Genomic DNA, 13,760 nt, shown 5'->3' with positions numbered 1-13,760 from the left:
AGCCAGGATGGTCTCGATCTCCTGACCTCGTGATCCGCCCGTCTCGGCCTCCCAAAGTGCTGGGATTACAGGCTTGAGCCACCGCGCCCGGCCTGGCCCTTCTTTACAGTAAAATTAGCTGCCCACTCTTATATGAGTACAGTTCTCAGAAATATAGAAGCTCAACATTTCACTTAACTTTGCCCCAAAAATATTTTTAAAAAGAATTACTTTATAATAGGAAAAGGCATAATGATAAAGACATGCAAAACAGAACAAATGAAAATAGAAACTTTGACACCCCTCAGCAGTGACTAGTTGCATACAAAATAGCTTCCACTCCTCCAACTCTATTAACCTTTCTATCTCCCACCCTTGAGATTTTTTAAGATCCTGCAATAAATGCAATATGCACACAAACACAAGCACACACACATGAGGCCATCTTTATCTTCCACATTTGCCTGTACTCTTCACCCCCCAGTAAATTTCTCACAACACTAAGATTTTCTATGATCCATGAGGAGCTGCTTTTGAGTTGCCAAAGTAGGAATTGGTGAAGCCAACGTAGTCATAGCCAGAGAGATGGCTTCGACCCCGTGGGTCCATATATTGTTGCATATGTGTGGCACAGAATGACACTTGCTCTGGGGTAAGGGCCTGAAAAGTATAAAAAGAGAAAAATACAGTTATAGGGATTCAAAATAGCTGGTTCCTTGGGGCTTCCCATATTATGCCCTAAATGCAGGAGATGGAACATCTCTGGAAGATGCAAGCCCTGTTTCTATTACACACAATTTTTTTTCTCATAAATATATAATTTCTAATGAGTAACTTAACTTTTAATCTCAGCCCTTTCTTGAAAAAGAGCTTACTCACTTTGATCATTCTGTAAATCTCATTCCCTAAAGTTGTTTTATTAAATAGAGGGAGTTATATGCCTAACAACATTTATTGACCATTTGATCTATTTCATCCTCCTGGCTGCTTTGAGATGTGGGGACTAGCATGTTTTGTGAGTAAGGTAAAATACTCAAGAAGGTAGAATAACTCACCAGTGGTCACACTGCTAGAAAGTGGCAGAGCTGGGACTTGAACCTATGATCCTCTTATGCCAAAGAGTTCCTCTATTGGCTGTGCTGTTTGACTACCAAGTGGATCCCTAAAGATTCCAATGAGTTAGCACGTGGGTGGGTGGGTTCCAGATATTGTCTGGAAGACCACATCATTTTCTTTTTGTAACAGCTTTGTAGAGGTATGATTGATAAAGAATTGCACCTTTAATGTGGACAGTTTGATGAGTTTAGACAATTGGATGAGTTTGTGCAAAATGATACCATCATGTATGTGACCCTTTGTAATCTGGTTTCTGCTTAATTTGTTTTCCCTTTCACTTCCTGTTACCGTCTTCCTACTTTAGGTATTAGGAAAATATGTTTTTTCAAGTTCCTTTGCACACACACTTGCCTTTGCCTGAAACACTTAAGCTTTCCTTTGGTCACTTGATGAGTTCCTGCATGTCCTTCAACACTCACCCTGTGTTAATCATAGATGATACCTTCCCTGATGCAAGTATTTTAAGGAGAAGAATGAAGAAAGCTCTTGGAATCAGAGAGAAGAGAGATTACTTCTGGTTGTAATGAAATCCCCCACATCTTTGTTCCCATGACAGATGTGTTTGCTTCTGTCACTGTGTTTTTAACTTGTAAAGTTCTGTCTTCCCCACCACACCTGAGTCTAGGGACTGTGTCTTACTAAACTTTGCTCTCCTTGTGCCTGGAACATAGTAAGCATTCAATAAATGCTCTTTGAATTAATGAGAAAAAAAGAGAAATATCCCTGAAAACCGAGTTACAGATTTTGAATGGACTCTCACATTCAATAGAGAACCACAGTATGTTTTTGAGTTGGGTCAAGACAAAATGAAGTGGTGACCAAAGCAAATGACATCTTGTGCAAGGGGAGGTCTGAAAAAAAAAAAAAAGTGGGTGGGTTTTTTCAAAGTAGGCCACCGGGTCTGAGATGACCAAAATTCAAATTAGGATGACAGCGTAATAGTGGAAGCAACCAGAATCGGACCTGCTTCATGTCTTCTTTGGTAATATATGACTTGCCCTCTGCCAGGGCTTGGAAGGCATTCTCTATTTCATCACTGGACTTGATGTTTTCTGACTCCTTGTCAATCAGGAAAGCCGTATAGTCCTCCAGTGAGACGTAGCCCTTCCTGTGGGAGAAATGGATCAGGAGCTGAGCCTTCTCAAGGTAGAGAAGGAAGGCCCCTTTTATATCCTACTCAGTGTTGTGGAAACAGAGGAAAGCCAGATTCTCCAAGTGCCTCTTCCAGCTAAGCTTTCTGATATGAGATGGGTTATGCTCTCCATTTTGGCTCCCCTTCATCACCCTTTTACAGCCAAATATACACTTTTTACTAAGCTCCAGACTCTGTTTCAACATGGGTCATTCAGCCTGATTCTCGGTGAATTTTGAAATTTTCCATCAGCACCAGCCCTCAGGTACCTCAAATAATTTCTGGTCTTCTTTGGTTTTTAGTATTAGCAAGAATTAGTCCTAACAGTAACCTGATCTCTTGATGATCTAACACACTCCCATAAGCACATAACAACCCCAACTCCATGTGTTGGTCTCTGAATCATCTATGTCTCCTTAAAATCTCACATACATGAAGGGATTCTTCTCTCTAGTCTCATCCTTATAAGCAGCTGAAATTCATAGATTGAATCTAAATCATGAATTGGAGAAATTGTAAAGCTAGTTCTTGAGTTAAAGTTAGCACAGTTTACTGCTGAACTAATCTTGAAAGGGCACCAAGAGCTGCCTAATTCATTTATGGTTGCCTATTTCTTCTGATTTTCAGATGAGTTAATTTCATGTTTTATGGATCATTTTACTCTCTGTGCTTCTCCCTCCAAACCCCCATCCCTGCTGTGGTCTGACCCCTAGTCTTGTTCCTACCTCCCTGGATCCACAGCATCCAGGAACTTCTCAAACTTGGGTTCATGTTCATCCTCCTCCACCATGGGCAAATAGTAATTGAGCCCTCTCAGGCAGGACCGGAACTCTTTGTGAGTCAAGCGCCCTGTCAAATTCTCATCAAAGTGTCTAAAGAATAAAAAGAGAAAATTTTTTTTTACCAAGCTCAATAGAAAAATCAAGTGAGAATAGAAAGGAATATGTCTTATTGTGTCAGCTGAAGCTTTATTAATCTGTCATAAAGCTATCAGAGGACTGAATAGAAAGCTTGTCTGTGTCCTGTACATTTTTTTTAACCTAATGGATAGAAAGAAAAGCATAAAACATTGAGAATGAAGAAACATATTTTTTGAAGTCTGAAAATCTCACAGAAAGCCATGACTGGAGAAAATGAGCATATTTAGATCTTCATTTAAGATTCCACCAAGCCTCATAGAGTGAGAGAAACATTATTTGTAGACTCATTCTAAATAGTCTGAAAAACAAAGAAGCAGTTAACTATGAAATTATACTCACTTATAGATTGTGCTAAACTCCTTCAGAGTCTCTTCACTCACACCTTTGGTGTCCCTGAAAGAGAAAAAAAAAAAACAACATGTATTTACTCTGTATATAAAACACAGGAACACAGGGCAGAAGAACAAAAGCCACATGGAAGAGAGAGAAATTTTAATGGACAATTTGCTATTTGAGTCATCTAGTTCAAGAGTTGGCAAACTATAGTCCATGGGTGAAATCTGGGCTGCCACCTGTTTTGTACAGTCCAGGAGCCAAGAGTAGTTTTATATTGTCGTATGGTTGAAGATAATCAAAAGAATAAAATTTTTTGAAACATGAAAATTACATAAAATTTAAATTTCAATGTCCATATACAAAGCTTTATTGGAACATGGCCATGGTCATTCACTTATCATAGATGCTTTTTTCACTGTAACAGCAGAGTCAAGGAGTTACAGCAGAAAATACATGAGCCTCACAGAGTCTAAATTATTTATTATCAGGCCATTTACAGAAAAAGTTTGCCAATCCTTATCTAGATAAAAATGTTGCCAAAATGCTATTGAGACCTGTAGCTGCTTTGATATGACAAATTTATCTAGAAAATAATGAATTTCTGCCCTTCTGCTCTATTTGGCCATGCTTTAAATGTTTCTGTTATTTTAGACATTACATTTTAGATAAAATTCTATGAAAGGGAATGGTTTCCTAAGAGATCTTAGGTGATCTCTTTCCTAAGAGATGGTGAAAGAGCTCTGAGAAATTGGGTATAAAAGTCAGTTGTTGTCCAAATGGGTGATGAGTAGGCTCAGGTGGATAGAGAGCACTGTCTTTTATTTCATGATGGATTTCAGTATAAAGAGAAATAGTCATTCCGTGGGGCAGTAAAGACCCAGAACGTTGGTTCTCTGAAGCAACTCTTTTATCTGGTGCACCAAACTCTAGCCCTTAGTTAAGGTCCTAACACCTAACACCACCTGCACCCCTCCCTGCTCTGGCACATTCCCTCAATACTTGGCCTGGATCTGTTGCTCCAGGTTGTGTTGCATCCGCAACCCAAACTGGTACAGCTGGTCCCACTGCTGGGCCAATCCAATGGTGCTGTATTTGATATCAAGGATCAGAGCATCTTCCATGTTGTCCCCCAAGTCCTCAATCTTGGTTAGTTGACGCTTCATTGCCTGGATCTCCTTCTGTTTTCTCTGGAAAAATGACAGAGAAGAGAGACAGTCAGTCGTCCAGGTTACCAGCTCAAAACCTAAAGGTGAAAGAGGAGATAACTGGCTGATTTTATTTTCAGGGATCTTCTTGTTGTCTGTGAAAAAATGAACTACTCAGGAAAACCACTTCACTTCTGTAGCCCTCATTTATAAAATAATGGGAAGTTTAAGTGAATAAAACTTGTCATTCTGGTATTCTGTAATATATAAATCTAAGAGTTAGTAGTTATACATATACACACATACATCTGTATCTATATACTCTATCATCTCTCTCTCTCTCTTTATCTGTCAATCATCTGTCATCTATCAAGAGAGCCAATAAAGAAAAATAAAATTTCCAGAGTCCATACATTATCACTGGCTCACAGGGATCTGCACTGGAACTTATCTGTAACACTGATTGTGGCTGAGCTCTCAGACTCACTTAAGCTCCACAGTGTTCACTCCTGGGCTGCCTTCATCAACTTGGAATGATGTTCGTGGGCTGCTCCTGCCATGCAGACATGTTATATGCCAGATTTCTGGATCTTGCCCATGCTTTCTCAATGAGGGAATATTGCTCCCCACAGAGTGCAAGTGTGAATTGGTTCTGATGATTGTGGAGTGCAGTGAAAACAATCTGGGATATGACAAAGCTTATAGCTCTTCAAAGGTCAAATTTGCCTGACATCTTTTTTTAAGTTTGAATTATATATAATAGATGTACATATTTCAGAGTATACATGACAATTTAATACGTTCATATAATTTGTAAAGCTCAAATCAGTATATGTTGGATGTCTATTACCTTAAACATTTGTCTTTTCTTTATGCTAGAAACATTCAAATTATTTTCTTCTAGCTATTTTAAAATATACAAGATATTATTGTAAACTATGGTCACCCTACTGATCTGTCAATTACTAGTCTTATTTCTTCTATCAAACTGTATATTTATACCCAATAATCAACCTCTCTTCATTCCTCTATGTCCCCCTACCATTCCTATCCTCTAGTAACCTCCAATATACCCTCTTCATGAGATCCATTTTATTTAGCTCCCACTTATGAGTGAGAACATGCAATATTTGTCTCACTGTGCTTGGTTTATTTCACTTAATATAATGACATTCATTTCCTTCCATGTTACTGAAAATATCAGAATTTCATTTTTTAATGGACAAATAATATTCCATTGTGTATATCATGTTTTCTTTATCAGTTAATCCATTGATGGGCAGTTAGGTTGATTCCATATCTTGGCTATTGTGAATAGTCTCCCTGTTATCTCCTGTCATAAACATGGGAGTGCAGATATTTCTTTGATATATAAATTTCCCTTCTTTTAGATATATACCCAATAATGGTATTGTTGAATCATATGGTCTTTCTCTTTTTAATTTTTTGAGGAATTTCTATACTGTTTTCCGTAGTGGCTGTACTATTTCCACTTTCTCTACATCTTCACCAGCATCCATTATTCCTTGTCTTTTTGATAAAAAAAAAAAGGAACTCATCAAGTGACCAAAGGAAAGCCTAAGTGTTTCAGGGAAAGGCAAGTGTGTGTGCAAAGGAACTTGAAAAAACATATTTTCCTAATACCTAATGCATAAAGTAGGAAGATGGTAACAGGAAGTGAAAGGGAAAACAATTAAGCAGAAACCAGATTACAAAGGGTCACATACATGATGGTATAATTTTGCACAAACTCATCCAATTGTCTAAACTCATCAAACTGTCCACATTAAAGGTGCAATTCTTTATCAATCATATCTCGACAAACTCACTTTAACTCAGGTGAGATGACGGTCAAAACTACCTGACATCGTATTCTTTAGTATTTCATTTTTTTGTTAGAAAAATAATTAAATATAATTAGTTTTTTTTTCTGCTGCAAGAATGATAGTAAAAAAAAAATTGAGAAATACTGCTCTAACCCATTACTTCGCTCAATTGTCAAGAGATGATTAGATTCAATTGTATCATCTTACTACATCATATAATATCAGAAATTTGCCAGTGTTAGGCACTTTTACATTTGCTCCTTCACTTCATCATTATGTTCTAAATCCTTTGTAGCCACAAAACATGAACCCACCCAGTTACTGTTCCCAAAGCCTCTCCCACTCTGGGCAGATCAGAGTCTCCCATGAAATTATTTCTTCAGGGCAAACAGTGAGTCTACAATGGGTACTAACTCTATTGTGTGGATGCAGAAATTGAAATTCAGAGATTTAAGTAGACTGAGGTTTATATTCATGATGTGGTGGCCTATGGTTAAAATGGACTTCAGGTGATACATACCTAAAAGTATCTCCTGGGCTGCCCTTAAGTGATTATTTTTACACTCTTTATAATTTTGACAATATCTTCAGCTAACGAAAAACAATACTTACTTTATTTGCTTCCAGCTGGGATTCCAGAGTTCCTGTTTCCTTGAGCAATGATCTAGTTAAGAACCAAAGGAAAACAATATGTATCACATCACAGGTCAATATTTCATACATGCATACCAACTCAAAGCTCCTCTGTTTCAACTTCTCCAAGGTTATGTGGCTTCCATGAAGCAAAGTTTCACAGAGCCAAATTTTCACAACCTTGCCAGACTGATGAGAAGGGAAGACGTTCCCTAGTTGTTCTCTGACTAGGAGAAGGCTTTCATGTACCCCTCTTAATTATTCTTCTTAAATATGCACTTAAGCAATGTAGGCAAGATTCCATCTAGTGAAGTATAAGGGTAGAATGAAATATAATGAGTTTTCCCTTCTCACTCCACATATTTATTTCCATACTACCAGATTACAATGGAATGAAGATGCCTCAGCACTAAGTCCTTTTTAATGAATTCTTCCAGAATAATATAATAAAACAAACATGATGATAACATAAAATACTGACCCATCCAGAAAGTAAGCCCTGGACATGGAGGTCCGGAACAGGAATCACATGAGAGAAAAAGGAGATGATATGTTAAAATGGATTACTTTAACTATCTCATTTCCTCAGATTTATGAAACATTTTAAATCTTTTGTTGCCACAAAACATGAACCTGTCCACTCACTGGTTCCCAAGGCCTCTCCCACTCTGAGAAGAACAGTTTCCCATAAAGCTCTTTGCTTCAGGACAATGAGCACCAATGTCAAGGAATATGCTTGGTATTGGACACACACAGCTAGGATGTGATGAAGTCACCCAGAAAAGAGTAAGAGAAGGGTGTTCTGTGTCTTCTCTGCCTTCTGTCAGATGGTTTAGACATGGTATAGGATTTCTTTTTGTTCATTCGTCGTTGTCAGTGAGTATGTAGAAAAGTGCATATCATGAATTGTCTAAACCACCACATTAACTCTCAGAAGACCACAGTTTTGACCCACCTACTGCATACCATCTACCAATTTTGACCATGTATTCTAACATATTACATCTTCTAAGTCTCCTTTTCCTAGATCATTTACCCCAGAAGATGTGACGTACGTTATCTTCAGGTGCAGAACAGTTTGCTACTAATAAGTACAATTAACATAAATTATCTCACTTGATTCTCATTAGAACTTTAGTAGGTACACAACAGCATGGCTTCATAGGAGGTATTCATAGAAGATTCTGCTTCTGGTTGTGCCAGTAAATACATATGTGACCTTGAGCAAGTAAATTTATCTACTTGAACTTTCCACACTTGGAAACAGAGCTAATAAGATCTGCTCTGTACGCTTTTCAAGGTTGCTCTGACAGTTAGGTGAGGTAATGGATATGGAAGTACTCTGTAAAGTGCAGTGTGGCATGCAAACATAAGAAATTGTTATTATTTTGGACTGAAATTACAGGCAACAGAAAGAAAGGTGAGAGTATCAAGGAGAGAATACAGAAGTGTACAAAATAAGCAGAAGGATGAAATTGTCATTTCTTGTTTTACCAAGGATTGATTCAGAAAACAGTCAACTCCAAATATAAAGCATAGGCAAGATATGGTGATTTTAGGGCAGAATACATGCTGTCAGAGTCTCTCCTCTTCCCTTCAAACACATATTTCATCACTAAGGCAAATGGAGGTGGTGTAAGGGTCATGGTTTGGGATGTAGCACAGCACACCTGGTTTCTAGGATCCATTGAAGGAAGGCACTGGCATTCTGTTCAAACTCCTGACACATCTCAAAGTTCTTGACCTGTCTTGCCTCTTCCTTTTGCAGCTCCTGCTCCCGTTCCTAAAACCCCAAATCACAGACAACGTGACTGACACTGAAGGCCTTTATTTGCCATAAGAGAATTGGTTTGTAGGCTCAGGTGCATATCTTTCCTCTCTCAAATCTAACATATCTTCCAGAGATATGTGCCTGTGTGCTCATATTTTATGCAGTCCACCTGTTACCTCTAAAATGTAAAGATAGCTCATGTATTTCCCAAAAGTACTTGCAGGCTCCTCTAAGGCCAAGTCCTGTAATAAGTATGCTAGTAATAAAGGCAAACCTCCCCTCTTTGTAATTTTTTTGGGGAAATTTAATTTAAATGAACACAAAAGCAGCCTTAAGGGCTTGCTACACTTAGAAACAACAGTTACTATCTAAAAATGGTGACATTATGGTTAGTTTTCTATTATATATTTTATGTTTCATAGTTTTAGTAATGAACATTATTATACACAGACAAAAGTTAAAAATACATATGTAGCAAGGCACTTTTGGAGGTGTATCTAAAAAAGAAAATGCCTTGAATGAGGGGGATATGTCAACTCTGAATACATGTACAAGCCTCATGAACTTTTCATAGCTCATCATTAGAACCATGTCTCGGGGCATCTGTTTGCTTCTCAGAATCATTGTTCAACACTCAGAAGCAGGAAACCAAATTATGGGGCATGGGGTATACCTACTGTAAACATATTTTCCAGTTTTTCTTAGACTGTCATGTTTCATGCTTGCTGTCCCAGTATAATTATTAATAGTACTCCTTCTATCTCAAAAGTCTCTACTTGGATAATAAAGTGGTTATGTTCACTGTAGCCAAAGGAAATTTCTGGCGTGTTCCAGGTTACCTCAGTGATGTCAGATAGATGTTTCCAGGTCCTTTCCAGCACCTCCACTGTTAACCAGGTATAAGGGCTAGAAGGCACACCTAAGGCCTTAATCTGCTGGTCTATCTCCAGCAAACATTTAAAGTCTGCTTGAGCCCCAGCCAAGGAGGCTAAGAAGTCCTCATGGTCTTTCTGCAGCTGCCGAATTTCATTCAGGGAGACACAGTGCACAGGCTCTGACAAGTTTTCTTCTGCCTTTTCACACCAGTTGTTGAAAGCTGAAGCCTTATGTGCAAATTCCATGAACAGGTCCTCAGCCTGCAGAGAGCAAAAAAAAAGACACTACCATCTTTCCTGATAAAGCCTCTCAGCAGAAGAGAAGATTGAGGATAAAAATAATGCCTGTCTTTAAATATCTGCAGGGCCAGCAATCTAAAAGGGCAGAGCTAAAACCAATAGGGACTGTGTACTTTGATGGTTGAACCTGTGAGTTAGCAGAACGAGCCTTGGTTCTGGCGTTTTCTCATTGTGTGAAACTGTTTAAATCTTCCATCATTTGCAAATGAGGGAGGTCGAATGATTTCTGAAATTATTTCAGTTGTAAAATTCCAAAAGTAGCAAAGGTAGTTTCCAATTATATGATTTCTTATTCTAAAGTCTATGCTCCAGTTCTGCCTGGCAGGAAGTAAACATGAAAAGAAAAAAAAAAAAAAAAAGGCATTGAATCAATGGATGAAATAATGATTGAATAAACAAATCAAGAAAATCTGTTATCTCCTTTATCTACTTTATCTTTTTATCCTACAAGCTTCTATAGACCACACTGAGCTGACTTCTCTTTGACAAGCCTAGGTCATTCTCCTACCTTCCTTTTAAACCTTGTTCAGGCCTCATTTCATGCCCGAAACTTTTCAAACCACTGCTTGAACTCATTTTCTACCCTCTAACCTGAATCCTTAGCACAAATATATGCATCATTGTATTACTGTCTGGCATTATCCAAATGCTCTGAATAGCTCCGAATTTTCTGTATTACTGAATGACAGAAAAAGCATGTTTTCTTCAAACAGCAAGTGATCAAAAATACTTTTATACTTAAAATACATCACAGATTTTGGGTCAGCAGATTGTACTGCTAAAGAGGTTTGTCTTGAGCAAACATGAAAATAAATTTTTCCTTCCCAAATACAAGAATTAAAAAGAAGAAAACTGGCCCAAATGGAGGGAGGATTTCAAAGTTATTAAACCATTACATCTGATCCTGTACTCATTTCAGCAATCTATATGCCAAAATAGATCAATACAGAGAAAATTAACATGACTTCTACACGGAAAGGACACAGAAACCTATAAAGTATTTCATATCATTTTCATAATATTATAGATTGAGTGAATACTTTATAAATACTTTGTAATCAGAAAATAAAACTCCTTGTAGTTTGAAAAAATTTTTTTAAAAGATTAAAATATGAAGGAGCTTCCTATGCAGAATGCACATATATGTGTAAAATTGCCCACTTAATTGATTTAATTTTTCACCTAAGATTTATTTGATGATTTATTTGATGTAGGCCTGCGTTTTTCAAAAGTGTAGAAATTAACTAAGAATCTAACTTGACTTTTACTCTTGTGTTATTTCCTAAATTTCTTAACTCCTTGACTTAATTCACTACCAAGTATAATGATTCTTAGGGTCTAGGAGTGCTCAGTAATTCCACTGACCATTCTGATTTCCTTTCATTTATTTATTTTTTCAGATGGAGTCTTGCTCTGTCGCCCAGGCTGGAGTATAGTGGCCGCAATCTGGGCTCACTGCAAGCTCCATCTCCTGGGTTCACACTATTCTCCTACCTCAGCCTCCTGAGTAGCTAGGACTACAGGCACCTGCCACCATGCCTGGCTAATTTTTTGTATTTTTAGTAGAGACGGGGTTTCATGGTGTTAGCCAGGATGATCTCAATCTCCTGACCTCGTGATCTGCTCTCCTCAGCCTCTCAAAGTTCTGGGATTATAGGTGTGAGCCACCATGTCTGGCCTCCTTCTAGTATTGATATTTTTATGATCAATATCCAATGCCTTAGCAGCCAACATTTGAAGGAACATTTTGATTACATATTTATATGGAACTTAGGGGTCTATACTGCACTTTTGATTCATTATCTTTTTTAATAGTAATAACAGAAAGGCAGAATAGAATGGTGATACTACTCTATTTTCTAAACGGGGATATCAAGGTTTAGGGATATTAAGTGACTCTTACAAGGTCTTCAACCTAGGAAAGCTTGATATAAGGTGAGAACATGTTTTATGACAACTTGTCCAGTGCTCCTTTTATTTGGGTTAGGAAAAGCACAGGGACAAACTTGACTTTTGCCTGACAGTTTTAATTCTACCTTATACAAAGCCCTCCCATCCTCTTGTTCCATCTACCTCTTCCACTATATTTGCTTGGCTTCCATCTCAAGTTAGTGATGCAACTAATCAGTCATGCTAAAAAAATTTTTTTAAAGCTTCTTTTCAATCTACTTTTTGCTCAGTAAGAATGTCTTCCTGACATCTTTCAATGCAATAAAAGGTTTATGTATTATCCAAACAGAGTTTCCAATGTCTATTTCTGAATTTCATAGCTAATATACAGGTAACAGAGAACTGATCATGCTTCATAATTTTTTTAAACCTTCTCTAGAGGCAGCTGTTTCTCCAGCAATTTCTGTCTGTGGACTGCCGAGGCTTCCAGCAACTGCTCCCAGCGCTTCAGCAGGGCGGCATAACGCTCTTCAATGGCTTTAGACTGGCTGTGTTGAGCAGCAATCAATTGGTCCTTCAGGTCAGTGATCTCGGGAAGTCTCTCTTGCTGGAAACTCTGCAAACTGGCATCCAGAGTGTCCTGAGAAACATCAGGAGAGAGGCCATGAACAGGAAAATGGTGTAAGGATCATTCACATCTGGGTTCCACCAGATTTTAATCATAGATAAGGTTAGGCAAGAATTAAGATGATGATTAAGAAAAAGGAAATATAACTTAGAGATGTAAGCAAACATTTGGGGCTGAAAGCTCCAGTTTATGTATATTTTACAGTTAGATTTTATGCTAGATATAAAATTAATTGATATGGTTTGGTTTGACTGTTTCCCCACCCAAATCTCATCTTGAATTGTAGTTCCCATAGTCCCGACATGTCGTGGGGGGGAGCCAGTGGGAGGTAATTGAATCATGCGGGCAGTTACTCTCATGCTGTTCTTGTGATAGTGAGTGAGTTCTCACATGATCTGATGGTTTTATAAGGGTTTTTTTCCCCTTTTGCTCAACACTTCTTTCCGCTGCCTTATGAAGAAGGATGTGTTTGTTTCCCCCTCTGTCATGATTATAAGTTTCCTGAGGCCTCCCCAGCCATGATAAAATGTGTCAGTTAAACCTCTATTCTTTATAAATTACCCAGTCTTGGGTATATCTTTATTAGCAGTGTGAGAACAGACTAATGCAGTACATTGGTACAGCAGAGAGTGGGGTGCTACTGTAAAGATACCTGAACATGTGGAAGTGACTTTGGAACTGGGTAACAGGTAGAGGTTGGAAGAGTTTGGCGGGCTCAGAGAAAGACAGAAACGTGTGAAGGTTTGGAACTTCCTAGATATGTGGAGGGTTCAGAAGATAGGAAGATGTGGGAAAATTTGGGACTTCCTGGAGACTTGTTGAATGGCTTTGACCAAATTGCTGATAGTGATATGAACGATGAAGTTCAGGCTGTGGTGGTCTCAGATGGAGATGAGGAACTTGTTGGGAACTGGAAAAAAGGCCTTTCCTGCTAGGCTTTAGCAAAGAGACTGGAAGCATTTGATCCCTGCCCTAGAGATCTGTGGAACTTTGAACTTGAGAGAGATTATTTAGCATATCTGGCAGAAGAAATTTCTAAGAGCAAAGCATGCAAGAGGAAGCAGAACCTAAAAGTTTGGAAATTTTGCAGCCTGATGATGCAATAGAAAAGCAAAGCCCATTTACTGGGGAGAAATTCGAGCCAGCTGCAGAGATTTGCATAGGTAACAAGTAACTGAATGTTAATCATCAAGACAAAGGGTGGCGGGG

At 38.2% G+C, this 13,760-nt stretch overlaps 1 protein-coding gene across 2 annotated transcripts in view; it reads right to left on the bottom strand.

The window, feature by feature from the left end:
• Nucleotides 1–43: 43 nt before the first annotated feature.
• Nucleotides 44–13,760, bottom strand: part of SPTA1 (spectrin alpha, erythrocytic 1) — a 75,544-nt gene continuing 61,827 nt past the window's right edge. The window contains exons 43-52 of one of the 2 annotated variants that reach the window (XM_017875530.1): nt 12,354–12,563; nt 9,698–9,994; nt 8,758–8,870; nt 7,569–7,586; nt 7,067–7,118; nt 4,483–4,670; nt 3,487–3,540; nt 2,953–3,099; nt 2,059–2,203; nt 44–639 (exon numbers count right to left, since the gene is read on the bottom strand). In XM_017875530.1, the coding sequence (XP_017731019.1) occupies nt 490–639; nt 2,059–2,203; nt 2,953–3,099; nt 3,487–3,540; nt 4,483–4,670; nt 7,067–7,118; nt 7,569–7,586; nt 8,758–8,870; nt 9,698–9,994; nt 12,354–12,563 (1,374 nt within the window). In that variant the 3' untranslated portion in view covers nt 44–489. Of the gene's footprint in view, nt 640–2,058; nt 2,204–2,952; nt 3,100–3,486; nt 3,541–4,482; nt 4,671–7,066; nt 7,119–7,568; nt 7,587–8,757; nt 8,871–9,697; nt 9,995–10,298; nt 10,352–12,353; nt 12,564–13,760 lie in introns of those variants that run through there. The other variant, XM_017875531.1, reaches the window with a different exon arrangement.

This window comes from Rhinopithecus bieti, unplaced genomic scaffold, assembly GCF_001698545.2.
Source record: "Rhinopithecus bieti isolate Rb0 unplaced genomic scaffold, ASM169854v2 scaffold_10132, whole genome shotgun sequence".
NCBI lineage: Eukaryota > Metazoa > Chordata > Mammalia > Primates > Cercopithecidae > Rhinopithecus > Rhinopithecus bieti.
Note: the sequence above shows the minus strand (reverse complement) of the source record. Positions and strands in the feature narration are given on the sequence as shown.